This window comes from Cucurbita pepo, chromosome LG16 (genome assembly GCF_002806865.2).
Source record: "Cucurbita pepo subsp. pepo cultivar mu-cu-16 chromosome LG16, ASM280686v2, whole genome shotgun sequence".
Lineage (NCBI taxonomy): Eukaryota > Viridiplantae > Streptophyta > Magnoliopsida > Cucurbitales > Cucurbitaceae > Cucurbita > Cucurbita pepo.
In genome coordinates this window covers 4,344,706-4,372,640 of record NC_036653.1, presented here as the reverse complement: position 1 = coordinate 4,372,640, position 27,935 = coordinate 4,344,706, and the positions used below count along the sequence as shown (strand labels likewise).

Below are 27,935 nucleotides of genomic sequence, written 5' to 3'. Positions count from 1 at the left end.
ATATATATATTTACAGGAATAAAGATTGAAATAGTAGATGGGGCCGAGGATAAGGAAACTTTCCTCATTCCAACCCCGACCGGTAGACCGTCACAAATTGAAATTATTTAATTCAAACGTAATCATAACTCAATTAGTTAAAGTATTGCGTTATACTCGAACTTGTCATATGAATCCCGAACGAGGTAGAACTAGACGTAGCTTTCTTTTTCCAACCCAACCCTACTCGAGTTTCAATCTTATCTTCATCCTATTTTTGGATTTTAGGCAATATGGGAATGGAAAAAGAGAGAAAGGATAGAAACTATAACTTTTGTGTGAAATCTTCACAGAGTTATCATAAAGAGGAAAAAGAGAGGATGGGTCAAAGAGAGAGATAGATGAGAGAGAAGAAATACTTGTCACGATCATTCTATATAATAACAATAATGAACTCGAACCATTTCGGGGGAAGCTAGAAGTTGCTACACGACCTCGAACTCTCACCCTTTAGAGTACAACATTCCGCACGAAAATATCAATTAGGTTAGAAAAAATGTCAATTACTATTAACAAGCTGGAAGCTGCTACACGACCTCTAACTCTCACTATCTAGTACACAAGTTGGAAGTTGCTACACGACCTCTAACTCTCACCATCTAAAGCACAACACTCCACTGTTGAACGAAGATGTCAACTACGTAAAAAACATGTCAATTACTATTAACAAGCTGGAAACTGCTACGCCACCTCTAACTCTCACTATCTAGAATGCAACACTCCACTGTTGCACGAATATGCCAATTACGTATAATATATATATATATATCAATTACAGTTAACAAGCCAAAGCAGTTGGACGACTTCTAACTCTCACCATCTAGGGTGCAGCACTCCACTGTTGCACGAATATGCCAGTTAACAAGACGGAAGCTGGTGCACGACCTCTAACTTTCACCATCTAGAGTGAAGTACTCCACACTTGCACGAAAAATGCCAATTACGTAAAGAATTATATGCAATTAACTCTTGTACCNCCGATCTGAACCAAGTTACGAAGACAAGAACCCAAAACCACAATAGAACCAAGTTATGAAGAAAGAGATTCCTTTTAACTCATCATTATTCATAAAAAGAGAGTAAGGGAAGCTGAAAGTGACAGCCAGGGACCAAGCTGGGAGAGTAGAGAAAGTGAGCTCCATGAAAATGGCAACCTTCCATTTAAAATCTCCCAAAAACTATGCGATTCAAGCTGTCCACGAGCTTCATCGAATTCAACAACACCAACACCAACACCATTGACTGTTAGCTCCTTCCAAATTTCCTCTCAAATCGCCTCTCATTTTCCCCTTTCTTTAATACCCACTTTCGAAAAGGACACTCGTTTCTGCTACCCCCCCTTCTTCTCTTCTCTGCTCTTCCAGTCACCCACACGCTCCCCCAGCCCCTTTCGAGCTCTCAAAATGGCTGCCACTGCCCTGCTTCTCTCTCCCTGCTCCATTTTCCTTCTCTGATGGCTCTTTTTCCCCTTCCAAAAAGGTTCGTCGCACTTCCACACAAATGGGTTTCGATTATTTCATCCATTCCCCAAAAGGGTTCTCTTATTTTCCCCTAATTTTTCTGTATTTCTTGGTTTCTTTCGCCATTTTGCTTTCTGGGTCTCTTCTGAATCTGATCTAGCTTCCTCTGTTGAGTTTATGCGTTAATTATCTCGTTTTTCCACATGGGTTCTGGCTTTTGTGCTTCTTCTTGCTGTTTTAAGGACATATGAAGCTAATCTAATGCCCACCCACCATTTGATTTCTTATTGTTTGGCTGTCAATTTCTTCGCTGATCTTGGATCTTGATATAATCTAGTTGGATTTGGGATTATTATGCCTAAACTATGATTCATTTCATGATGAATTGTTCTTTGTTTGAACTTACATTCAGCATTCTTTAGCAGTTAGAATGTTGAGATTGAAAATGCATTGTTCATACACTGTTCACTTATTTGGCCTACCTTTGCTTGTGGAACTGTGTAAGGAATCTTATGGGAGGAGTTCATTGAAGGCTCCATTAGGAAAGATCCAAGCATGCTTGTAACTGGAGGGGATCTGTTTTGCTGGATTTGCTCCTGTTTTCTTGGATTTATAGAGACATTGATATGTCCTAGATAGAACTTCTACTTGATTGATGGGATGGGGGAACATAGAGAGCTAGAGACTTGATTAGATCCCAAGAAAGTCTTAATGCTAGCCTTATGAAAGATTAGGGAGAAGGAGATGGACGATTCTACTCGTTTCCGCTCGATAGTTCTTGGAGTCCCTTGATTTACTAGGTCGTTGGGGACTTGTCAAGAGGAACACGAACGACTTGTGCTGTCCGAGGTTTTGGTTCTTGTTCTTGTTTTAAGAATGTAGACATAAGTAACTTGATTGATGCGGTTGGAATTTGACAAACTACGAGGAGAAGTACGATTCTACTCACCTTGATTTACTAGGTCCTTGGGGACTTGTCAAGATGAACACGAACGACTTGTCCTGTCCGGGGTGTTGGTTCTTGTTCTTGTTTAAAGAATGTAGAGACAAGTCTTTGTTGATTCATGCAGTTGAAATTTGACAAACTACGAGGAGAAGTACGATTCTACTCGTTTCTGCTTGATAGTTCTTGGAGTCCCTTGATTTACTAGGTCGTTGGGGACTTGTCAAGAGGAACACGAACGACTTGTCCTGTCCGAGGTGTTGGTTCTTGTTCTTGTTTTAAGAATGTAGAGACAAGTTTTTGGTCGATTGATGTGGTTGGAATTTGACAAACTACGAGAAGTACGATTCTACTCGTTTCCGCTTGATAGTTCTTAGAGTCCCTTGATTTACTAGGTCCTTGGGGACTTGTCAAGAGGAACACGAACCACTTGTGCTGTCCGAGGAGTCGGTTCTTGTTCTTGTTCTTGTTTTAAGAATGTAGAGACGAGTTTTTGGTCAACAAACTAGTCTACATTGTCACGATTTCGTACTTTGATCGGAAACAAACTCAATGTAAACATGCTACTTCAGAGTGAATCCTCTGGCTTTTCATTATAGCTTAATGAAGTAAATGTGTACTTTTGTTTCCAAACGTTACAGGCTGAGCCTACCTGCCAATTGATTCCTGCTTTCACCGTCAACCATGAAAGCTCGATCGGAGAACGGATGGCATTGCATCAAGTCTCTTCACTTTCGAGGTAAACCAGCCAACGATTTGTGCTTGTTGGAGAAGGTGAAGACCTCTGCCGGTACTCCAGGCGAAGCGCCCGTCTATCTCAACGTGTATGACTTAACACCTGCAAATGGCTACGTCTATTGGGCTGGCCTCGGTATATTTCACTCTGGTATCGAAGGTTAGATTATTTCTCAATCATATGGTCTTCTTTGGGCTTTCCCTTTCGAACTTTCTCTCAAGGTTTTTAAAACGTGTCTGCTCGGGAGAGGTTTCCACACCCTTATAAAGAATGTTTTGTTCCCCTCTCGAACCGATGTGGGATCTCACAAAGCGTGTTTACGGCCGTCGTTCGTTGCAATTAAGTTGATCTTGTCGATGTTCTTAATATCATGTTTGTTATGTTTAGCCATGCTAAGAAAGCTGTTGCCAAACTCAGCTCGAGCTTTTACAAATAATTCTCTTTGGACTGTTCGTGTTTTTCATTTGTAGATCATTTAAGGATGTTCTTATCTGTGTTTTCAGTTTACGGCATCGAATATGCCTTCGGAGCCCACGACTACCCGACAAGTGGCATCTTTGAGGTCGAACCTCGAACATGCCCCGGCTTCAAGTTTAGGAAGTCAATTTATATCGGTACGACTTGCTTGGACCCAATCCAAGTTAGAGACTTCATGGAACGTCAAGCTGCAAACTATCACGGCAATTCATATCACTTGATCGTGAAGAATTGCAACCATTTCTGTGAGGATATATGCAGAAAACTAACCGGAAAACGCATACCGAAATGGATTAATCGGCTTGCAAGGATAGGTACACGGATCCTCGTCTCGCTTGCTCGAAATGCTTGTCATTTCATGCTCGATCCTATGTGATGTTAAAACAGGACACCCTTTGATTATGCAGGTTCAAAATGCAACTGCATACTCCCCAAGGCACTTAAGGCAACAACGATGGAACACGACCCGAGCTTCGAAGGACAAGACAGCGAAAAGAAACGGCTAAGAAGCGGGTTCGGTTGCTTATCCTCGATCTCCATGAATCAGAAGGAAGTTTCAATATCTTCACTGTTTCTACACTCTCATTATAAAGGCTGCCTACCTCCATGGGAGCTGAAAAGATCCAAAAGTTGGTCATTCAAGTAAGGAGAAGACGACCGACCTACCTACCCCGACGATCCGAGCTAGCTGACAAGTTTCTTCTTCCAGCTCTCGAGATAATAGCCATGGGAGCTAACCGGTATGAGCTTTGTTTCTGATCATTGACTTGGGGTATAATTCATTCATGATATTTCCATGGCTATGCTCTTTATAGAGATGATCGAACGACTCGTAAGGGTATGTGAGTTGGATCGACTCGAATTTTCGAAACTGTTTGTATTTATTGTGGATCTTCTTGATCAAATCTGGCTTGAAATTCAAAAGGAATGATGTTTTGCTTTTTGGTTGAAGTGGAAAGTAGATCATTATAACTGTCCAAGATCTCTTTGACAACTCCAACTCATAATTTATTAGTCATTACAACTTTATTTAGAACATGATTTTATTCCCACTAATATTCTATGCTCACTTCTTTCCCATAAATAAATTGATATAATTAATTCAAGCTACTTTTAAAGGTGTAGATTATTCAACTGGGTCGATGATACACGTCTAGTTGAGTTGTACTTAACGTCTAGATGAGTTATTCTTGAAAAAATACATAAAGATTCTAAATTACAAACGTTCCGTTTAAATTTGATTTTGGTCCAAATTTGGAGTCCATGCAAGGACGATCCCATAACTTACATGCAACTTATTTGTGATTTTATGATAAAAACGGGAGACGTTTTATAAATTTTAACTCGCCTTTGAACTTTTGAAATGTCTAATAAACTCTTAAACTTTTTCGTATGTATTTAAAATTTTTAAAAATAGGACCCGAATCAAGTTAATTAGGTTCCATATATGCTTGAAATTAACATATCTATTTTATGTCTAATAGAATCCCGAGTCTTTCGATTTTGACCTATCAGAAACAAAATTAAGAATTAAGGAAAATAATACTGAAAGCAGTAAAATGGTAAGTTTTTACTCATTTTTGTATTCTTGTTGGTGTTAAAGACATTCTTTGTCCATATACTGTGGAAAATAAGAATCATTGATGTGTGAAATGAAGCCAAACAATATGGTGCCAAGAAGATTTAATTGAAGCATGGACATGATGTCCCCTGCAGAAACAGTCTTAAATTGCATACAGGAACTTAGGGGCAACATCTGCCCTACAGTGACGCTCTGAATTATTGGGAACTCGTGACATCATATACCCTACAATCTACATTAATAAGGGCATATGCCCTACAATCACTTTATAATCACACAAATACCTGTTTTTTGAGCATCCTCTACTCCCTTTTGTCTTTTCCAGATCTACCATCTTGCTGATTGCATCAACTTCTATGAAATTGATAACGGGTTTGGAATAATCATATTCAATTAATAAATCACAAGCACAATCAAACATTTAAACTAATACATCATTTTATAGTAGTTAACTAATGATCAAATGAGTTCGAGGTCAATCTGTGAGATCTCACATCGATTGGAGAGGAGAACGAAACATTCTTTATAAGGTGAGAAAACCTCTCCATAGGAGAGGTGTTTTAAAAACCTTGAGGGGAATCCCGAAAGGGAAGGCAAGAGGACAATATCTGACGGTGGATTTGGACTATTACAAATGGTATTAGAACCAAACATCGGAGGCTGAGCCTCGAAGGGAGTAGACACGAGGCGGTGTGCCGACAAGGACGTTTGGCCCCAAAGGGTGGATTGGGGGGTCCCACATTGATTGGAGAAGAGAACGAATAACAACGAAGACGTTTGGCCCCGAAGGGGGTAGATTGGGGGGTCCCACATTGATTGAAGGGAGCGAATGACAACAAAGACGCTGGCCCCAAAGAGGAGTGGATTGTGAGATCCCACATCAGTTGGGGAGAAGAATGTAGGGTAGGGTGTGGAAACCTCTTCCTAACAGAAGTGTTTTAAAATTTTTGAGGGGAAAACCCAAATAGGACAATATCTGCTGACAATGAGTTTGGCCTGTTGCACCTTTGGAACTCGTCAAACCTCCAAACTAAAAGCATCCCTATCTTAAAACTTCATAAATCTCAAGGTTTGAAAGTGTACCCTTATACGTGACATCAATAAGTTAGAGCTAACTCTATAAAGCTAATTGAAGGATATATTAATGTGATCTCACTAACTCTGGCCAGGGGGAATTCATTATACTCATAGGGAGTTCAACATGGGAACAAAGTTATAATAATAATTGAGGCAATAACTTTGGCTGCATAGAAGGACAGTGTCATCTGCATCTCACATTAACATAGTCTACCAACTACCTATAATGCAACCTGCATTATCTGCCCCTAGCCAACTTGTGATTTAATGGAATGGTTTCAAGTCTCACACGCCATATTAACCATAGGCCTATGATTCAATAGGTAAAAATGAAAAATAATGAAAAAGATGAAGAGACTCCTTCCTTTTGTTCCTCATGGGATCAGTAGAAGAAGAAAAAAGTTGTGATTTGAAAAGCCTAACCCCATGCTTCAGTCAAAAACTGCATAAAGAATGAAGGAGCAAAGGTTTAGTGATTGGTCCAAAACTAAATGGAAATACACACAGCCTTGTAGCGCAAACATTAAGGTCATCAAAAACCAGAAATAGAAGGAAGCTGAGTGAGCTACATAAACGACATAGAAAGTAACAAAATTAACCTCAATTTATAGTCAAACAGTGAGATGTATACCCGCAATACAGATAAACAAAGCTAACCCCAAAATATACTTTGGCAAACTCATTGGTAATTATGCAGAAAATAAGTTAGAGTTGATCAGATTAAAAAAAAAAATGGAGGGAACAGGAGGAACAGAAGAGAGTAGTCAAGAAAATTACTAATAAGCTTAGGCTTGCCTTTAAGATTAACCTTGAACAAGGTTTCATAACCACAGAGCAACCAAAAGCATGTTTTCTTTTATGCAGGGGAATAACAGGCACGAATATTCTACAGATGAAACAATCATAAATTCATTACAAGAAATCATGATAAGCGCCTACAATGCTGGAATTTGTAAAGCTAGAGGTCCTTCTAGAATCCTTGTAAAACGTTCACAGAGAAAGCTAACTTAACGGATTGATTCCAACCAAGAGCTGGTTAGAAGATGAATGACTCTTAGATCGAACTTGGAATCTATGATGGTCACTCTTAGATACCAAGACAATTCACTCCAGAATTAGCTTGATCAAAACTAATTCAATGAATCGGGTACATGCAAAGGGTCAGCAGTTGAATTCATATCAAATAAGTATCACCTTTAAAAAGGAACCACTGAAACCTGAAATATATTATACTGGAGTGAAGTAAAGAGGCGGTTCTTTTCCTACTAATCAGAAGATAACATCAATTATATATAATTTCGTTTCATTTTCAAGCAGAAAACCTACCAACTTAAGAGTTATTAAATTTCCCAGCTCCCACCTCATAGCAGTCAAGGGACCCTCCTAAGAACATATTGTCAAATGCAATGCAATTTCGTATTCCCTTGCATACCCATCTAAAAATTTTCTAACCTCATTGCATTCAGGTATCCTATTGTCTATGAAACTGTCATTTCATCAGACAACTTCTGATGCAATGAACAAGAATCAAGTATGAAATCTTCTTCAAACACCAATTTCATCAGAATATCTGTAAAATTATATGTCGATGTAGGGTATGAGGGTATCCACTAATGGCTCAGGGTTTTAGTGCCTGACCCTTTGAGAAGGATTTTGAGAGAGACCAAGCGAGAGACAGAAATTCGGTTTGTCGACTAAATGCAATTTAAACATGAACAATGCAGCAGGATCACTTATCTGTTCCAATGACTGCAGTCATGGCCATGAAAAAATTGCAATTTACTGAGAACAAATTAACATAACAGGAGCTGCTAAGCAGCTAATTTAACAAAATCAACCGCTCCTCGATTGGTGAATTGCAGTGGAATCGAATAACGTAAAATTCAAGATAATTCACAACGAGAGTATAAACATGAAGCAGAGAGCTCATCTAAACCCGCAACGGAACAAGAACAGATCCATTTCCCAATTCGAACAAACTTCCAAGGATGATACACATAGACTAAATAGATCAGGAAATAAACTAGAGGTCGAAATTCGGATGGGATAAAATCGCGTCATTTATCAAAAGTGAAAACATTAATCCAAACCCCCACAAGAAGAATCCACACAATTGAGTTGAAATAGCTTATTAGAGAATAACCTAAAAGTCGAGCTTGAGTTCTTCTTTCTCGTCGGAAAGGTAGTGAAGAACATAGGGGGTGACTCGAATTACAGCAACCCATACGCCGAACATAGCAACGTGTGATCGGAGCTGCTTGAGTGCAGCAGCCTTGTCAGGCTTACGCATAAACATTCCTGGAAACATTTTTCGCCGAACAGAGGAATGATCGAAAGTCTACGATAAAACCCTAGAACTCTGATTTGGGATTTTCGAGTTGGGGTGGGTTTAAGGCCGATCCCAACCATATATTTTTACATAAAAATATTCATAAATTTTTATTTAAAAAAATACTCCTAATAATATCCTTAAATCTTTAAAATAATAAAAATGGTTAATATTTTAAAAACATTTTTAAATATTTTTTTAACGTTAAATTTAAGGACATTAATGAAAATTTTGAAAGTTTAAGGGTGTTTTTAAAAAAAATTTGAAAGTTACGGAGTATCTTTTAAACTCTTTGAAAGTTATTTTTTTTTAAATAGAATATTAACTATTTGATCCAAAATTAACGATATAATTATTATTGAAACTTTTAAAATTTATGAGTATTTTGAAACAGAAATCGAAATTTTAAAGATATTTTTATTAATTTAATCAAATAAATTTTTAAGGATGGATCAATTATTAAATACAAACATCACTTTTATATTTAATAAATTTATTAATTTTTTTGTATCCAATAAATCACTTAATTTTAATATATAATTATTAAATTTACAATTTTAATTAAGTTTATGATCTAATTCGATTGAAATTTAAATTTAAATTTAAATTAATAAAATCTAGCAAATAGTAAAAAAAAAAAAAACATTATCCAACTCTTTATTTAATATATTATTTTAAAAATTAGATAAAACTCATCAAAATATATAAATTATTTGTAATGTTTTATCCATGCTTCCAAAACACTTAAATTTTAATTTTTTTTGAAATTATTGGGACCAAATTTATATTTTAAGGGAGAATTGAATAACAACTATATTTATTTTTTAAAATTTAAAATTTTAGATATAAAATGAATAATTTAAAATTTTATTAATTATTAAAAAAACACACATTTTTTCCTATAATATCTATTAGTATTCAATGATATGGAGAGAGAATTTGTATTGGCCAACATATTTTTAGTGCTCCATTATGTAAAAAGTTTCCTTCACATCAATATCAACTTTTGACCCAAAAAAAATTATATTTATTTATTTATTTATTTATTATTAAAATTAAATTTATATTTTTATATTTTTTTTTATGACTTTGTGGCTGTGGACTCTAGGTGCAGTGGTTCTCATACATCCATTCTATTATCTTAATTATTTATTTTCTTTTTAATTAATTAATTATTTATTATTATTATTATATTTTGTTATTATCTTAATTATTTATTTTCTTTTTAATTATTTATTTATTTATTTATTTATTATTACTATTATTGTATTTTGTTATTATCTTAATTATTTATTTTCTTTTTAATTATTTATTTATTTATTATTATTATTATTGTATTTTGTTTTACGTATGAATGGGTTTTCCTTTTTGGCATCAAATTTCATGGAAGATCCCTGCTCTCCTCTTCTGTGGGCCACCACTTTTTACTTTCTGCTACTCTGTGCCCACATCTACCCACTTTCTCCAATCAACTTCTGCCACGTGTCTTCCACCTCCCATTCTTTTTGAAAGCCAATTTTTTTCCATTAATTCAACTAGGAAAAACTTTATCCTATTTCATTATTTAAAATTAAAAAAAAAAAAAACTAAATATTCCTTTCATATTTAATCACATGAGATTTGTATGATATCATTGTAGCATCATAGTTTTTCAATCTTTATACTTTCCTTCCTATCAATAAATAATATTGAATATGATTTAAGTAATATATCGAGCGATTGTGTTATATTATGATGCGAGAATATCGTTGAATTAGTACATGCTAGCTAGCGTGATAGGTCAGACTTTGCATTGGTGCTCGAGTTAATGCTTTGTTTGAAGTGGTGTTGCTAAGTTTAGTTAGACACCTATTCAAGTAGTGTATCTCTTTAAGTGATCGGAGTTATACCTTGGATATACTTCGAAGGTTGTTTGGAATTTAATGAATTTGAGATATGTTGGAATTATGTTCGATAATATATTGAAAGGAGGGTTGGTGACGTGGCAATAGACACATGGAAGATTGGAATGTGATGGTCCGCAGAAGATGAAAACTCGAGGGCCTTAAATTCATGAACAGTGACGTGTCACTCACCCAAGGTCCTCGTCGACAAATCGCATGGAGGACCTAACAACGAGTCAAAGGATCCAAATAAACCCCCCTTCTCTTCCATCTTCCCTCCATTAAACCCTCCCTTTTTCTCACATCCCTCTCTGTAACAAAACTCACAGTCCGCCATTGCAGCACCTTCCATGTCGACCGCCCCTTCTCCTTCTCCATCTTCTTCTCCTTCTCCTTCCCCTTCCACCTCCTCCTCCTCCTACGCCGCCGCCGTCAATTTCCCTCCCCCCTCATCCTTACTGCCGGGAAAGCTCCCAGTCGACTTCAGCCCTCCTCTAATCGCAATGGTTGTCGTCATCGCTACGGCCTTTCTCATCGTCACTTACTCTCGCCTCATCTCCCGCCACGTCATCCCTCCAATCCTCCTCCTCATACGCCGCCACCGCCGCCGGTGGCGGCGGTGGCGGCGGAGACGACGGCGCGCCCGATCTTACCTCCCGTCCTCCTCCGGCGGCGACTTGGATTCGCTCCCTTACGATTCGCCTTTCTTCGAGCATACGGATGGCTACCATGTGTTCTCCCCGTACGGCCTCGACGAATCCATCATCAAGACGATTCCACTCTCCGTCTATACTGCCAAGAGCCGCCGTGACAGCCGTGACCGTGAGTGCGCCGTTTGTCTTCTGGAGTTTGAAGACGACGATTACGTCCGAACGCTTCCGATTTGTTCTCACGCATTTCACGTTGATTGTATAGACGTATGGCTTAGATCACACGCGAACTGTCCTCTCTGTCGCGCGGTGGTTTTCAGGCCAGAATCTCCGTTCACGCCAGTTATGGCAGCAAGAATCCGGCCAAGCCTCGACGATACGATCTTACAAAGCATCGTATTAGAGCCGCTAGCGGAAGGTCCTATTCCAAATCGAGATTCTTATCACGCAACAGAATCGGAAATCACGCCTTGCGTTGATGAACCAAGGAACAGTAATTCGTTAGAGGATCAAATGAACGGGCGAGATTTCTTACTGAAACGATCGTATTCATTCGGATTCGAACGAAGCTTGGCGTCAGAGAGAATGATTCTGGAACCAGCAACCGCATCGCCATGGAGGTACCGCCGTGGAAGCTTCTGGAGCAAACGGCCATCGCCGTTCGGATCTCTACCGAAGGCGAGAGTATTCTCATTCCGATACTACAGAGGAATGAAATCGCCGTTCTTCAGACGACGAGGAGGATTCTTTCCGCTATCGGAATCAAGCTGGAGATTCTCCAACGGCGTAGGCGGAGGTTCATCGAGACGAAGCAAGTCGATGACAAGTCCAATGTTTCTCCGATCGTCGGTAACCAGCGGAGGAGCAGCAACGTTCTCATCGAGCCGATTGAGATGCGGAGATCCCGAGGCATTACTATCACCGGAGAGATTCAACCGAAGATGAGAGAAAAAAAAAAAAGAAAAAAAAGGGGGAAAATGTGAAAATGTGAAAATAGGAGAGGACACGTGTGCGGACAGGATGAGGAAGAGAGAGGGAAAAAACGGACGGTGGGAGATAGGGCGGAGGAAGAAAAGCGATGCGACGGAAGGCGGAGGTGGACGGAAGAGAGAGAGAGAAAGGGAAGAGAGAGAAGGGGAGGTAGGAGGTGTTTAATGAGAGCTGTCTGGCAATTTTGTAGGGGTCATTAATGGGAGGTGGGGAGGAGCATTTAATGAAAAATTGACGAGAGAGCCCTCTCTCTCTCTATCTCTAACTTTAATCGATGAACCACTGCCGGTAACAGGTTAAATCCCGACTCTAACATATTCATATTTAATGCCCCATTTTTTTATTTTTTTATTTTTTTATTTTTTATTTTTTTTCCATTTGCATCCTTCTCCTCCCTATTTAGGATTTTTCCTTTTCCTTCTGCTCCTTTGTCTCTTTTCATTTTTCATTAAAATTTTAATTTCATATTTAATAAAATAATTAAATTCTAAAAGAGGCATACAATTAAATCCCAAACTTTTGAAATTTTAAATTTTAATTTTTAAAAATTAGAATTNTTTTTTTTTTTGTCTCATCTAAACATAAGATTATAATCTAACCCGTATTCGAGTTTTATGAGATTTAATCATAACGTCGTGATTTTTTAAATAATTAAAAAAATATTTTTAATAGTGTTTTTGACTGAATTTATGTATAATTTAGAATTTTAGTTTATGAAATTTATTATTACATTTTAATTATATGTTCAATAAATTCTTAAATTTAAACAAAATTGAGACAAATTTTCAAAGATTAAAATTTTTAATAAATATTTTCCACAGATTTAAAATTTTATATAAATAGGATAAATTAGTTAGTGGTGGGCCCTTAGATATTATTGAAGAAGATCCAGCATTAAATTTATTTGCTAAATATAAAATTATAAGGTGAAATAATTAATGATTCCTCATTTATTAATTACCAATATTTGGTAGTTGAATTATTGTTACCTATTTATTGTTACTGTGCCTTCCCTTCTCAATCTAATTTTAGATTCTCTAATTTTTTTAATCTTTTACTAATGTTGGTTTAATTTTAGGAATTGGGTCGACTGAGCTTTTGGTTTTTGGATTAAGTTTCAATTAATTAATTAAAAAATAATTATGACGAGTTTTTTTTAACTAATTAATTATTTAAATTAAGGGGTAAGAGTATAATTTTTTTTTTAATTTATGAACCGATCGAAAATTAAACTCAAGGGGGTAAAAATGTAACGTAATTGAAAACTACGTGACACATAAATTTTTAAATAAAAAAAAATCATATTTACTTGATGTTAAATCATATATTAACGTGTTAATATGATATCGTTGGGTTGAAATGCATTTTAATTTTTTTTTATTTAGGTTAAACCGTAAATTTGTAAATAAATACCGTGTTCTGATTGTTAGACAAACGCGACTCTCCACGGTATGATATTATCCGAGCATAAGCTCTCATGATTTTGCTTTGGGCTTCCCCACAAAGTCTCACACCGATAGAATTAGTATTCTCATTTATAAACTCATGATATTTCTCTAAATTAGTAGATGTGAGACTTTCATCGTCAGTTTATTATTTATTTATTTTCTTCTTAAATTATTTCAATAAATTTATTATTATTCTTATTTTAGCGGATGAAATAAATTCAACCATATTTAAAAACAAATTATTTTTGAGTCGTATAATTTAAAATTAATTATTTTCATTCCAAATTAACTTACGAGTATATATATATATATTTTTAATTTAATAATATTATTAAAACTTTTAAAAGTTTAGCGATATTTTTGAAACAAAATATAAAATTTAGGATTATTTTTATTAATTTAGCGGGTAAATGAATAATTATATAAATAAAAAAAAAAAAAAAAAAAAAAAAAAAAAAAAAAAAAAAAAAAAAACGTCAACCCATGTGATTGGTCCTCGAAAGAAGAAAAAAAAAAAGGAGAATTAATTGTATGAAATAATAAATTGTAATTTTTATTTATTTTTATTTTTGGTCTGCCAACCTTCATTTAAAGGCCGCCTGAAAAGGATGCATTTAATTAATGTGCAACCTATTGGGGATTTCATTATATCTACCTTATTTAATGTCACACTTACCCTCTTTGCTTGAATCAATTATCTTTATATGAGTATGGACATTTTAGGTTAGGAATGTTAATTTCTAATAAACCTAAAACACTTTAATTAATTCTCGGGAGAAGAGGATGTTTCTAGTGATTTTTGTTTAACCGACCGTGTTGGGTCGAAAATTCTCATTTACACTTGGAATGAAGGAGTAAGAGGGAGAGAGATTTCTCCTTGTTTGCCGAACCGTGTCGAAAATGAGGATTGTATTCTTTGTTCTTGTGCTTTGCCCTGAATCTCGACTCTGACCAAATCCGAGTCTGTCATGTCCTTTGTCAAAAGTGGTATTGATCAAACTATCTTGTGGAGTGATTCGAATCACAAGTTGTAAAATACGTTAACCCAATCTGTTTTTGCCCCTTATTTCTTTTCGTGTGTTTAAATTTGCATGCTAGAGTCATTTAAGTAGTCTTGATCAAGCTATCAAGTTGTAAAATACGTTAACCCAATATGATTTTTGCCCCTTATATTATTTTTGTGTGTTTAAATTTGCATGCTAGAGTCATTTAAGTAGTCTTGATCAAGCTATCAAGTTGTAAAATACGTTAACCCAATCTGATTTTTGCCCCTTATATTCTTTTTGTGTGTTTAAATTTGCATGCTAGAGTCATTCAAGTAGTTTTGATCAAGCTATCTTGTGGAATAATTCAAATCACAAGTTGTAAAATACGTCAACCCAATCTGTCTTTAACCCTTATTTCTTTTCGTGTGTTTAAATTTGCATGCTAGAGTTATTCCAGTAGTATTGATCAAGCTATCTTATGGAATAATTCAAATTACAAGTTGTAAAATACGTCAACCCAATCTGTCTTTGCCCCTTATTTCTCTTCGTGTGTTTAAATTTGCATGTTAGAGTCATTCAAGTAGTATTGATCAAACTATCTTGTGGAGTAATTCGAATTATAAGTTAAAACGAGTTTTATTTACTTTTGATCTTGATCATCAAGGTAATTTATTCAAGGTTTATTCCTTTTCATTTTTGGGTTATTGGATAATTTAGATCTAAAAATCTCGCTTTTTTACTAGATTTCTAAAGCAAATTTCAAGAGTTTTATAATAGAAGAAATGGGTTAAAAATAATTTGTAAGAAAAAAAATGTTAAGGCTCAAAGCAAATAATCAACAATCACATATTTGAAACCATATAACTCGGACCTCGAACAATTGACTATTAGTCACATCCATTAAGATACATTTTGAGTCATTTTCAATCTTCCTAGACTAGAGCCGGTTTTTGCTAGTCATTCGACCTCGTGGAGCTTTCATCCCATGTTTGATTGACACCAAATTCGGTGAGCATTCATACTTCATAAGGACAAACTTAACCGGGATGCAAATTAAAATAGAAGGCGGATACACAAACAAAGAAGGCATAGCCGTTCCTACTCCGCTCGTGTCGACATAACCAAATGTAGATTAAAAAACACGAATTTTGGAACTCTTAGCTAATAAAGTATAATTAAGAGGTAAAAATAAATTGAACATAGGTAAAAAAAAAAAAAAAAATGAAACAAATTGGTGTAGTTTGCTGAGAATTTAATGCCATTCATCACACCCACCTCAACCATCCTCCCAACCGCCCACCTCTGGTTTAGATCAACTGTAATAAAGCCACTATCACCGGACCTTTTCAGCAACCCACACCCACAAACAGACCAACCCAATCTTCCGCACCCGTTTCCTTTCAAATTCCGGCTGTTTTCATGACAATGCCGACGGCGTACACGGTGGCCGTGGAGGATGCGACGCCGGAGAGCGGCGGAAAGCCGTCGGGGGGGCCGGTTTACCGGAGCATCTACGCTAAAGATGGGCTTCTCCAGTTGCCGACTGGGTTCGAATCTCCATGGCAGTTCTTCAGGTTTGCCTTTTTTTTAAATTTATTTAATTTAAATTCTTTAAATGATTTTCCTTTGATTTTTTACGTTAATTAAAACCTGAATTTTTTTTTCCGAGCTAAGCCATTGGGAACTTTCATAATTTATTTATTAAAAATACTCATTTTTTATATATATATATATATATATATTAAAACAAATTATTAAATTAATAAAAATAATTTTGAAAGTTTAATGATATAATTAAAATTACTTGTATTTTTAATTTTATACTTTAAAAATTACATTTAAATATAATTCAACCATTTAAAAATTAAATGTTTCCTTATAAATTAGGAAAAACTTCAATTTATAATCTAAATTTTGAGTTCGTATTAATTAAAATTTTAAATTAATAATTTGAATTATTGAATCCTAAATTTTTATTAATGAATTAATTTTGACTATTTATTAAAGATTTTTTTTAGCTATCTGCATTTGATTTACGATATTTAAAGTTAAAAAATGATCGGTGAAAGTGCGGCAACCAATATGATCTCGTTTCTTGCAGCGATTCCGTCAAGAGGAATCCTGGTAACCGGATGCTTGGTCGTCGGCAAACCAACGGCGATTCCAAGGTAACAATTTCCGGCGAACTCTGAACTTGAAACGAGACCTAAAAGATTAAATTGAGTTATTGGAACTGGTTCCATGAGTTTTGCAGGCGGGTTCCTATGTATGGCTCACGTATCAAGAAGCGTACGATGCTGCAATCCGGATGGGTTCTGCTATTAGAAAGTGTGGCGTTAATCCTGTAAGTCCAAGTGATGTTCAGTGAAATGTGTGTTCTTCGAAGTTCTAATATTGCCTTAATTTTTTACTGCATCAAGTGGAACTATGTTTTGCCTTATTGTGACTGGTTCCTTATTTTGTTTTCTAGGGAGATTGCTGTGGTATATATGGATCCAATTGCCCTGAATGGATAATTTCGATGGAGGTAAGCAATTTTGTGTTTTTGAAGATGTATATGAGGTTGAGATTTAGGGGGAAAGTCACCAATGTGTGTGCTAAATCCGCCAATTCTGTGGGACTGTTGGCTCATTTCCCCTCTTTTCAAGTTTTTCCTTTTGAAGTTATCCTTCATTTGTTTCGAATGTGAAAAACATTATCCCTAGATTTCTGCTACGGAAGCTCTTATGCAGAATTCAACTCTTAAAACATCATCGTACAATCATAACTTCATCTTTAAAACATAACAATGGCTTATCTTTACCTGAAAATGATGTAGCGCACGTCTTGAGCTTCATCTTAAAAACATAACAATGCCTTATCTTTACCTGAAAATGATGTAGCACACGTCTTGAGTATTTCGAAGAATACTCCCTAAGTGACCCCACTATAGGGGCCATGAAAATGCAAACACATGCAAGTCATGCTCTAGGGACCTATCGTTAAAACATCCTAGGGGTGGCCTCCAATCTAAATTGGATGTGCAGTACTTCCTTACACACGACCCACACGTGCGAGCAATGAATCCTTAAGTGGTTCGCACCCTCTGGACCCATCATAGTCAAGCTGGTTGTCCGCAACGACGTTCGGAGGTTAGCAGACCCTTGAGTGTCATGTGTGGCATGATCACCATCATCATCATAGCGTACGCATCCGTACTCATCATCGTAAAAGGGAAAGTATCCTGATGCATATGTACACACAGAAATGCATGAGGTCCCTATAGTTTCTCGTCTTTAAAACATCTTTATAATGATGGCTTAAGAGTTAAATTCCATAAGAGCTTAGGTTAAGATGATGGTAGTGACTTTAGGTAGCAGAAATCTATAGTCCTTACAATTGATCTAAATATAAATTTGAATTTTATTATTAAATGAACCATAAGCCTTCAATTTTGTGTCGAGTAGATTCATGAATTTAAAAAAAATTCAAAAGTTTATCGACTAAATTTGTAAATTTGAAAGTTCTGACACCAAATAAATAAAAATCCCACAGGATAGAGACTTGTTTTAATTTGATACCATACTGAAAGTTTAAGTTAATATGTTTGAGCTCTCATCTCATCTCCTTTGTTGCCTACAGGCCTGTAATAGCCAAGCTATCACTTATGTACCTCTGTATGATACACTAGGTATGGTTCCTTATTCCTCCTGGCATCTTTTGAACTTTAAGAATAAGAGAATAGTAGCTTAAGCGCCTGCATTGACATTTAAACTGTTGCAGGTGCTAATGCTGTCGAATTCATCATTAACCATGCTGAAGTTTCAATTGCTTTTGTTCAGGAAAACAAACTTGCTTCTGTACGTTTCCATGCTGCTAACCTCTTCGTTCTTACCCCGTATACATAGAATTGCTAATTGTTTAAACTGTTCCATGAACATCTTGTTTCGTATTAGTTTGTTTTAAACTGTGAAATGCTAGACACAATAGTGCTTGTGGGATTTGGGTGCTAAGTGCCATAATATGCACAGGGATTTTTTTTTCCTTTTTTTCATGAGGTATGCAATGTAAGAATAAAACAATTATATTGTTATGAAGCATGAGATATTGAAAAATTTTAAAGACATCGAGACTTTCTGCATCCGACCAATTTGCTTCTTACCTTTGTTTTGTATTTTCCCCATAAAAATGGAGAATTGAAAAAGCCCAAAGCAACACACACCTTACTGAGATTTTTAAGATATAATTGGTTCTTGCACAAACTCCATTTGGTTCAGTGTGTAAATATAAATGTACAGCTGCAAATTCTTAATGTCTCCTGGACAACATCTTATATCTTTGTATTAAAAGTTTGCAACTGGATAGTTACAATGCTGTGGTGTATTTTGAAAGAAGTGAAAACTTTTTAACTGTAAGATGTAAACCGCCGTTCTCCTTTCTAGCTATGAATTGGTACTTCTTTCCAATTTTTGCTTGACATAAAATGTTATTCAATGTGCAGATCTTTTCATGCCTTCCCAGGTGTTCGACTCAATTAAAAAGTACGTTGCATTAATTTCGAACTGCACTTTCGTTTTTAGAGTTTTGTAAATCTAACCATCGTGTGTCTTTTTGGTTCAGCTATTGTCAGTTTTAACAATGTTTCAAGCGTACATAAGAAGGAAGCCGAAGAACTGGGAGTATCTTGCTATTCTTGGGAGGAGTTCTATCAGTTGGTACAAAATGTTTTTTATCTTGACCATTTTTTGCCTGATCATTAACCATGGCAGCATATCTAATCTTTGTTCACTTTGCTCCAGGGAAGCTTGGACTGTGAGCTCCCTTCAAAACTGAAGACCAATATCTGCACAATAATGTATACAAGTGGAACCACCGGGGAACCAAAAGGTGTTATCTTAAATAATGCAGCTATAATGGCCGAAGTTTTGTCTGTGGACCACATACTTTTATTGACAGATAAAGTGGTAAGCAGCCAAATATAAATTTTGACCCAATTAAAGAATAGTTGAGTTCTTTAATTACTATGTTCTTATTAGTTTGATTAATGTTCTATCACATTCTTCTCATATTTTGCATGACTGTAGTAATTACACGTTGGTAATCTTACAGGCGACAGAAGAAGATTCATATTTCTCATTTCTTCCTCTAGCCCATGTGTATGATCAGATAATGGAGACCTATTGCATCTACAAGGGTTCATCTATCGGGTTTTGGCGTGGGGTAATTTTGATCAGTCGAAATGCTTGCTTTTATGATCTCACCTCCTAATTATGTGAACTTATGTGGTAGTTTGTGTGTTAACTTTACAGGACATTAGGTTTCTGCTGGATGATATTCAGGAACTGAAGCCAACAATATTTTCTGGAGTTCCTAGAGTCTATGATCGTATTTATTCTGGTGCATAATATGTTCTTGTTTTGTGTTCTTCATTTAGTTATTATCCAATGTTTTGAATTACGTGGTTTACGTAATTTCCATAACCTTCATTGTTATAGGTATTCTGAACAAAGTTTCGTCCGGAGGTAGTTTGCGGAAGATGTTATTCGATTATGCATACAATTAGTACGTTCGAATTCTGTGTTCAATATACTGGTTTAAGTTACCTGTATTATCTCCTATTGTGTAACTGACAAAGAGAGTGCTAACAGCAAGCTAGGATATCTGTCGAAGGGTGTGCCCCAGGAAAAAGCTGCACCTCTCTTGGACAAGCTTGTATTTGACAAGGTTTGTCATTTATTCTGTTTATATATGTTCATTCAAATATAAAGCTTCTTTACATAATATAAGTGCTATTATATTGTGAAAGATAAAAGAAGCATTTGGTGGAAGAGTTCGTCTTTTTTTATCTGGTGCTGCACCTTTGCCCAGGCATGTGGAAGAGTTCTTGAGGGTTACCAGTTGTGCAACTTTAAGCCAAGGATATGGTATGCAATATAATATTATCAAACTAGATTTACCCGAATAATTCTCAAGTCTTCTGAAAAAATTAGTGCTAGTTATCGGAAAAATTGAGGCAAATTCCGAGTTCGAAGAGATCATAATGCATTAATAATTTTTTTAATGAGCTCGTATCTTATTGCAATTTTAGGCCTTACAGAAAGTTGTGGTGGATGTCTTACATCCATAGCCAATGTTTTCACCATGATGGGAACTGTTGGAGTTCCAGTTACTACCATTGAAGTAAGGCTCGAGTCAGTTCCTGATATGGGGTATGATGCACTGTCAAGCACGCCTCGTGGAGAGATTTGCTTAAGGGGAAGTACTTTGTTCTCTGGATATCATAAACGGCAAGATCTAACAGAAGATGTTCTTATTGACGGATGGTTTCATACAGGTAAAACCACACGGTAATATCTATATCATAATTAGATGGGATTATAAGGGAGAAAGTTTCTGACATATTTTACCATTTTTCTCCATCTCCTCATTTTAATTATACGTTTCCATATCTGTTTTGTCCTTGCGTTCCTTTATGGCAATTGTTTCCTCAAAAGAATTAGTTTCTCTTAATTTTCTATGAAAGCTAAACAAATTAGTAAAAGTAGGTTGATCGGCTGAGATCTCAAATAATGTGCGAATATAGCTGGAAGTTCAGTTCGAACACATGTTTTAGAGATGTGTTTCATAATGTGTGAGATCCCACATAGATTGAAGAGGAGAACGACATCGATTGGAAAGGAAAACGAGTGCCAACGAGGACGTTGGGCCCTGAAGAGGGGTGGATTGTGAGATCCCACATCGGTTGGGGAGGAGAATGAAGCATATAAGGGCATGGAAACGTCTCCCTAGCAGACACGTTTTAAAAACCTTGAGGGGAAGCCCATAAGGGAAAACTCAAAGAGGACAATATTTGCTAGTGGTGGGCTTGGGCCGTAAGCTCTCTCTCTCCACAGGACCTTACTTGTGAACATGATCTTTTCTATAGGTTGTACAACCATATGCTTGTCTAAAACACTTTCTTTCCTCGAGAGAAAAAATGATGCATCTTAATGATTTAAAGAAAGCCAACATCCATAATTATTACTAGGAATAATATTTCAAAGTGCTTTATGCTTCAGCACTTACCAATTGACTTGAGCCATTTTCACTTAAGTCAACATTCCAGCCCCTTCTTTTGACTTTCTTGATCTATTATTATACTGGGCCACTAGTGTTGGTCTTCCATTCTTTCTTTTTAATATTCGTAAGGTCTATGCTAACTTTTGCTCAAATCAACTACTTTTACTGGATAACTATTTGATGCTACAAAATTTTTTCGTTTTGGTAATTAGGAAACTCGTAGAATTTTAAACCCAAGCCTCCTAAGTTATGCACACTTGTTCTATGTGCTCTTGTGACCACTAAGCCTCCTAAATTATGCACATTTAATTATGTTGCAGGAAAGTCATATGTTAAACTGATATTCTTTAGACGTGCAGCTCGTTATCTATTTTACGTATAACCTTTTCATCATTATTAAATGTGTTTCAACGCTTTTTTCTAATCATCTGAACATTTGGTTTATGAATGCCATTAGCTATTTACTAGAACAAATGTATACATGTTACAGGGGACATTGGCGAATGGCAGCCTGATGGATCGATGAAAATAATTGATCGGAAAAAGAATATATTTAAGCTGTCCCAGGGGGAGTATGTTGCAGTGGAGAACATCGAAAACATATTCTTGCAATGCCCTCTGATTACCTCGGTACTGCCTACTGGATAGAAATTGATTCTTGCATAACTGAGATACATTAGTTGACAGTTTTGTTTATTTGGATGCTTTCTCAAACATATTGGAATTATGTTTCTCACTTCTAAATTTTAATTTTAATCTTTCCATTACTCATATTTCAAAAAACAATTTCTGTCGCATACAGATTTGGGTCTATGGAAATAGTTTCGAGTCATTTCTTGTGGGTGTGGCGGTTCCCGATCAGAAGGCCTTGGAGGATTGGGCACGGAACCATAATGTGACTGGTGACTTTAAATCTTTGTGTGAGAATCTCAATGCAAGGAAGTATATTTTGGATGAGCTCAATAGCAATGGTCAGAAGCACCATGTATGTACCGTTTAGATACTCAATTTTGATCAGGATATTACTGTTTACAGACACTTCTTTATCTAATCTGGAAAAATATTTGGCAGCTTCGAGGATTTGAGCTATTAAAAGCAATTCATTTGGAACCATATCCCTTTGACATGGAGAGGGATCTGATAACTCCAACATTTAAATTGAAGAGACCACAGCTGCTTAAATACTACAAGGTATCACTTATCCCACTTTCGGTTAAATCCTAGCATTTCTACTGTTCTCTTTTGTTCCGAGCTTCTTTGCGTCTGTACTGAATCACCCATCAGAGCATGTTTTGAGTGTTAAACTGTGTATCATAACACCTGAGGCCGCTGCTTGATTCAGTGTAGTACTGTTTATGTTTAAATCGTTGCTGATTTTTTTTTGTTGAATTCTGCTTTGGCCCTTCGGCTGTGTTTGAAAAAGTTACCCATATCATGAAAAAAACATTTATATGCATAGTTTCCCTTCTCTCTTTATATGCGCCCAAGGTAGCCAAGGGAAGTGCATATAACTTTACAATTGGCTGTGATTTGAGATGAATAGATATATATTTTTTTTAAAAAGAATTCTTCCTATGCACTCCTGGGAGAAGCTATGGTAACTGCCTAAGCCCCCGTTAGCCGATATTGTTCTCTTTGGACTTTTCCTTTTGGGCTTCCCCACAAAGTTTTCAAAATACAGTCTGCTAGGGAGCGGTTTCCACACCTTTATAAAGAATGTTTCGTTTTCCTCCTCAACCGATGTGGGATTTGGATTTAAAACTTTTTTTATAAGGGTGTGGAATCCTTTCCCTACCAAACGCGTTCTAAAAACCTTGAGGGGAAGTTCGAAAGAAAAATCCCAAAGAGGACAATATTTGCTAGCGGTGTTGCAAATTTCTCACGGAAAAGAGATTCTAGCCTTTGCAGAAANAAAAAAAAAAAAAAAAAAAAAAAAAAAAAAAACTACTCTCCTGCCTGTAATATTGGCTATTGACATATAAAACACCACAAAAGTGTTCCAGACAACAGTTAACCTCACCTTGAACTACGCTCAAAATTCTATATACAGCTTCTCATACTTCAAACTTCGTTGTATGATGGGTGTTTATCTATTGATTTGCAATGCGAACTTTATTATGTTTCATTCTATTTGGTTACTCTCTTGTAATTCCACGTGCAGGAGAGAATTGATCAACTATATGAAGAGGCAAAGAAGGCAGCAAAACCGATAAGTTAAGTGTACAAATCTTAGTAGCGATCCTTGAAATCCTAATAAAAGGAGAGAAATATGTTAACTTATGAAGAAATTTTTGTGCTGACTTTGTGGATGAACTTGAAAATTCCATAGAAAATTAAGTCTTATTATAGAAGTTATCAAAACATGACTTCAATTCTAAACTTTGCACACAAAAACAAAGTAGAAAAATGTGCATTTGTTTACAGGAGATCCCACGTTGATTGGAGAGAAGAACAGAACATTTTTTATAAGGGTGGGGAAACCTTTCCTTAGCGGACGCGTTTTAAAAACTTTGAGGGGAAGCCCAAAGAGGACAATGTCCGCTAGTAGTGGACTTGAACCATTACAAATATTGTTAGAGCTAGACATCGGGNGGTTGAGCCTCGAAGGGGGGGGGGACACGAGGCGGTGTGCAAGCAAGGACGTTGGGCCTTTAATGGAGGGTGGATTAGGGGGTCCCACATTGATTGGAGAACTGAATGAGTGCCAGCGAAGACGTTGGGCCCTGAAGGGAGGGTGAATTGTTAGATTCCACGTTAGTTGAGGAGAAGAACAAAACATTCATTTTAAGGGTGTGGAAATCTCTCTCTAGCACACATGTTTTAGAAACTTTGAATGAAATTCCAAAGAAAACAATATCTGCTACATCCTAAGCCAGTCTTGAGTTGGTAGTGACTTAGAACTCTTCAACTTTGCCTTTAGAAAGTTCGTTTTCCTAGCAAGTACTTTCAATGTGGATAGCCACATTCCCTTGTGTGGTATCCACGAACCAAGAGAAGTGGACTCATTTACCCTCCCATCTCTATCCATCAATCAATCAAGGGATATCAATTTGTGGGATATGACTCCAACAGACACATGATACATGTTTCATATTATTAAAAAGATCACATTTATTATTAAGTCAAATCGTTAGAGGACATTTGTTTGGAAGTAATTCTATACCGTCAACACTTTTAAGTCGTTTAATCCTGAGTAATTATGTTTATTTCATCAAATATCCATTAATTGTGAGTAATTATGTTTATTTTATCAAATATCCAAGTTCTATACTGGCTTCAAATTCATAGTAGTTACGTAGTTAAGGCATGTTATAAAGTTCTTTTATTGAGATGCTAATTAAGTTATATAAGTTATAGTTTGAGTATTATATATCGGTAACAATGGAAAGGATCTGTTAAACAATCATATATGGGTGTTAAGAATGGTCAATGATATATTTAAAAAAATTAATAAATTTATTGTAACCAATTCATTTAAACTCAATCATGAGAGTTTATGCACACCTATCTATTGAGTTTATGGATGATTTAGAGAAATGTCATTCTACCTAATCTATCGAGTTTATGAATGATTAGAGCAATGTAATTCCACCTAATCTTCATTAATCATCTAAATGGTGTGTGGATATCGAGAAATGTCACAAATGTCGAGAATATAGGTTGAATTATACCAAATGTTGTGAACTTTGTTCGAGTTGGTTGACAGGGACATTAACCAATTGAGTAGAGGAGGATGTCACGGTCATGCTTGTCTAAGAAATGTTGCCTATAGTTGCATGCCGATTCCAAACCTTTTTTTCATGCTTTCATCTTACATAGGCCTTTACCCTTTCATATCATATTCACATCTTAGATAGGCCTTTACCCTTTCATATCAGAGTCAATACAGGGGTGTATGACCGTTTACCAGAATCACGTCCACACCCGCCAGGGCAAACTTGCCCCAAAATGTACTATAGGGGATAGGACTAGTTGTCAATTTCTCCCTACCCAATAGTTATATGCAATAAGCCATTGTTGTTGCCTTTTGTTTAGGACTAAAAAATAATTATGTAAATAGTTTTAACGATCCATTTGTAAAGGAAATAAATGTAAGAAAGATTTTAACGTTCTATAGAATTTAAATAATAATATCACGTGCTCTCTAATTTTTACACATAACTACCACGTAAATAATTATGTAACACATTGATCCTTTAATCTTCACATTCATAAACAGTATTGTTTCACATTTTGTCCCACAAGAACTGATAAGACAAATCTTTTGTGAGAGAAATTTCTCATGCAACTTTACACTGACCCAGCCTACAATGATACAATCACACCCAATTGCTAAAAGAAGAATAAACCCAAATCTCACAGCCCACATTCCCAAACAACACAAAGAACAATGCATAATTACATTTAAAAAACCAATCAAAGCACACGAACTAGCAGTGCCCAGACAGGGAAAACAAAGAGAAGGATGATACCAATGGTGTTTGAGATGCCATTGGCTTTGGTGAAAGAGTTTCTGAATCCACCAGAGGCTCTGATGTGTTCTTGCAGCAAATAGCATGATATGATCAGGCAGATTGCTTCTCCGATGGCGTCGTTCCTCATCGTGCTCGCAAACAACCCCGGAGCCACCACAATGAGAAGTATTAAAGCTCCAGGGAGTTCAAGCCAATCTGTATTTCCGGGCAATGAGAGAATGGAATGCAATAAATAGTAGTTTATGTGATGCGAAATTTCTGTTTGATGGAAGCTTTAAGTTATTAGATTGGTGTATTGTGTATAATTATGAATGAGGTTTGGGATGTTATTTGATCCTTTAACTTTGGTGAATCAAATTATCTTGGAAATGTGTTTTAACTTTGAAGTTTTGGATCTTTTGATTACTTCAATGTTCTGTCTAATTTCATCATAAGCTCAAAGATGCTTTATCAGCCAGCAGATTTTGTAGTTCATAAACCAAAAGTGAATTCAATAATATGTGTAAACAAGTCGAGAACGAATTACCTGGGAATCGTCGTGGGAAGAAGAGACGGAGCACAACAGCAATGGCGGCGACCCATTTTCCAAACTCTCCCCTGCAAGAGAAAGCAATTTAGCCAGAGACAACAAAAACGCAATTCCAGGAGCTTCGTCTGAAGCCAGTTGCTAGGGTTATCGCTCAATTGTGGAGATGATCACCTGAGAAAAAAGAAAATCACTCCAGGAAGACTGAAGAAAATGTACGGAATCAACAACGAGGTAAGGATATTCGTCTTCCAGTTCGTTCGATCCAAAATCAACAAATAGCTGCAGTTACAAAACACGTTAGAGTTGAAAATTGTACAAAAACATCAATAGAAAAAAGAATTGGAGCGGAATCAAAATGATCCAAAAGAAACCTAAAAGAAAATTCATCGAAAACGAAAACGAAAAAAGAACACTCAGTAAGTCAATGATTCATAAAGCATTACAGAAAAGCAGAAGCACATTTTGTAACACGAATCACTTCCCTAACTAAATCGTTCTCATACTCCTCAATCGATTCAACATACAAATCAACAAAAAAAATTACTCAAGTTGAACAGATACCGATCACAAAACACAAACTATTCCGCAAATCAAAATCGCCAAATCAACCTCTCCAACAAAAAATCCTACTAAAAGATAACATCATGAAATTCAACTATCAAACAAATACCAGGAAGAAACAGAAATAAAAGCATAAAGAGAGAGGGAAATACATACATAGCAGCAAAGGAAGCAAGCCATTGGAGGAAAGCAGCAGGAAAACCCGAAGCAACAAGCTGAACAGCATGTGTAGCAAGCTTTTTAGCAGCGTTACCAAGCTCCCGAAGATCAGTAGAGATCAGATCGGCAGCGTCAGAATCCGTCACCATTTTCAAGTAGCTCGGTTTCACCATCTTCAGCACGCCTCTTCGATCTTCGGATCTGGTGAAAATGCAGAAGAAACAACAGCAGAAGAAGAAGAAGAAGAAGATCGCAAGCTCCGAAGCAGAGCAGAGAGACAGATAGGATTTTGCTGTAAATAAAGAAATGGATTGGATCAAATTGTAGAAGACGATGACCTTGCATAACCGCACCACGTGGACCTTATAATTGTGGGCCCACTTTTATTTTATTTTCGCGATTCTTCCGCCACGTGGCATTCTGCCCTTTTTTTTTCCATTTTTAAATTTTTTTTATTAAAATAAAAAAAATTTTCGTTATTGTTTTGGTTACGTACTAAGCAGATGACTTGTAATACAAAAATTGCTTCCCCGCCTTTAATACACGTGTTAAATTCCCATTTGTCCACGTCTA

General features: G+C 36.2%; 5 protein-coding genes across 6 annotated transcripts; 3 read left to right on the top strand and 2 right to left on the bottom strand.

Moving 5' to 3' along the window:
* Positions 1-1,132: 1,132 nt before the first annotated feature.
* Positions 1,133-4,640, top strand: LOC111777907 (deSI-like protein At4g17486). Its single transcript, XM_023657640.1, has 4 exons — positions 1,133-1,518; positions 3,084-3,337; positions 3,682-3,969; positions 4,063-4,640. Exons 2-4 carry the CDS (start codon positions 3,127-3,129, stop codon positions 4,299-4,301), a joined length of 738 nt encoding a protein of 245 aa, XP_023513408.1. The 5' UTR covers positions 1,133-1,518; positions 3,084-3,126; the 3' UTR covers positions 4,302-4,640.
* Positions 4,641-5,301: 661 nt separating this feature from the next.
* LOC111776741 (mitochondrial import receptor subunit TOM6 homolog) lies at positions 5,302-8,717 on the bottom strand. Of its 2 annotated transcripts, none has more exons than XM_023656075.1 (2): positions 8,458-8,717; positions 5,302-5,591 (listed from the first exon to the last, which is right to left on the bottom strand). In XM_023656075.1, the coding sequence occupies exon 1, from the start codon at positions 8,620-8,622 to the stop codon at positions 8,458-8,460; it is 165 nt and encodes a 54-aa protein (XP_023511843.1). In that variant the 5' UTR covers positions 8,623-8,717; the 3' UTR covers positions 5,302-5,591. The 2 variants fall into 2 exon arrangements, with proteins under 2 accessions (XP_023511843.1, XP_023511844.1); XM_023656076.1 differs by lacking the exon at positions 5,302-5,591 and adding an exon at positions 6,744-6,756.
* A 2,029-nt stretch (positions 8,718-10,746) lies between these two features.
* Positions 10,747-12,489, top strand: LOC111776691 (RING-H2 finger protein ATL65). Its single transcript, XM_023656005.1, has one exon. The coding sequence runs from the start codon at positions 10,877-10,879 to the stop codon at positions 12,119-12,121; it is 1,245 nt and encodes a 414-aa protein (XP_023511773.1). The 5' UTR covers positions 10,747-10,876; the 3' UTR covers positions 12,122-12,489.
* Positions 12,490-15,904: 3,415 nt separating this feature from the next.
* LOC111777315 (long chain acyl-CoA synthetase 2) lies at positions 15,905-24,017 on the top strand. The gene is made up of 19 exons (XM_023656849.1): positions 15,905-16,174; positions 16,702-16,768; positions 16,855-16,944; positions 17,071-17,127; positions 18,222-18,270; positions 18,363-18,439; positions 19,081-19,120; positions 19,200-19,294; positions 19,379-19,543; positions 19,689-19,799; positions 19,889-19,976; positions 20,075-20,141; positions 20,228-20,303; positions 20,386-20,503; positions 20,668-20,913; positions 22,129-22,268; positions 22,441-22,623; positions 22,710-22,829; positions 23,800-24,017. Exons 1-19 carry the CDS (start codon positions 16,020-16,022, stop codon positions 23,854-23,856), a joined length of 2,001 nt encoding a protein of 666 aa, XP_023512617.1. The 5' UTR covers positions 15,905-16,019; the 3' UTR covers positions 23,857-24,017.
* A 1,794-nt stretch (positions 24,018-25,811) lies between these two features.
* LOC111777316 (cold-regulated 413 plasma membrane protein 2-like) lies at positions 25,812-27,651 on the bottom strand. The gene is made up of 4 exons (XM_023656850.1): positions 27,360-27,651; positions 26,814-26,921; positions 26,640-26,710; positions 25,812-26,308 (listed from the first exon to the last, which is right to left on the bottom strand). The coding sequence occupies exons 1-4, from the start codon at positions 27,533-27,535 to the stop codon at positions 26,055-26,057; spliced, it is 609 nt and encodes a 202-aa protein (XP_023512618.1). The 5' UTR covers positions 27,536-27,651; the 3' UTR covers positions 25,812-26,054.
* Between the last annotated feature and the right edge of the window lie 284 nt (positions 27,652-27,935).

What these genes read in the sequence shown, in the direction of transcription:
- LOC111777907 (XM_023657640.1), top strand. Translation starts at nt 3,127, where the DNA reads ATGAAAGCTCGATCGGAGAACGGATGGCATTGCATCAAGTCTCTTCAC. An exon ending in ATTTCACTCTGGTATCGAAG is followed by an intron (nt 3,338 to 3,681) that starts GTTAGATTATTT and finishes CTGTGTTTTCAG; the next exon opens with TTTACGGCATCGAATATGCC. An exon ending in TAATCGGCTTGCAAGGATAG is followed by an intron (nt 3,970 to 4,062) that starts GTACACGGATCC and finishes TTGATTATGCAG; the next exon opens with GTTCAAAATGCAACTGCATA.
- LOC111776691 (XM_023656005.1), top strand. Translation starts at nt 10,877, where the DNA reads ATGTCGACCGCCCCTTCTCCTTCTCCATCTTCTTCTCCTTCTCCTTCC.
- LOC111777315 (XM_023656849.1), top strand. Translation starts at nt 16,020, where the DNA reads ATGACAATGCCGACGGCGTACACGGTGGCCGTGGAGGATGCGACGCCG. An exon ending in TTCGATTATGCATACAATTA is followed by an intron (nt 20,142 to 20,227) that starts GTACGTTCGAAT and finishes GAGTGCTAACAG; the next exon opens with CAAGCTAGGATATCTGTCGA. An exon ending in GCAATGGTCAGAAGCACCAT is followed by an intron (nt 22,624 to 22,709) that starts GTATGTACCGTT and finishes AATATTTGGCAG; the next exon opens with CTTCGAGGATTTGAGCTATT.
- LOC111776741 (XM_023656075.1), bottom strand. Translation starts at nt 8,622, where the DNA reads ATGTTTCCAGGAATGTTTATGCGTAAGCCTGACAAGGCTGCTGCACTC.
- LOC111777316 (XM_023656850.1), bottom strand. Translation starts at nt 27,535, where the DNA reads ATGGTGAAACCGAGCTACTTGAAAATGGTGACGGATTCTGACGCTGCC. An exon ending in CTTGCTTCCTTTGCTGCTAT is followed by an intron (nt 26,922 to 27,359) that starts GTATGTATTTCC and finishes TTGTAACTGCAG; the next exon opens with CTATTTGTTGATTTTGGATC. An exon ending in GTGATTTTCTTTTTTCTCAG is followed by an intron (nt 26,711 to 26,813) that starts GTGATCATCTCC and finishes TTTCTCTTGCAG; the next exon opens with GGGAGAGTTTGGAAAATGGG.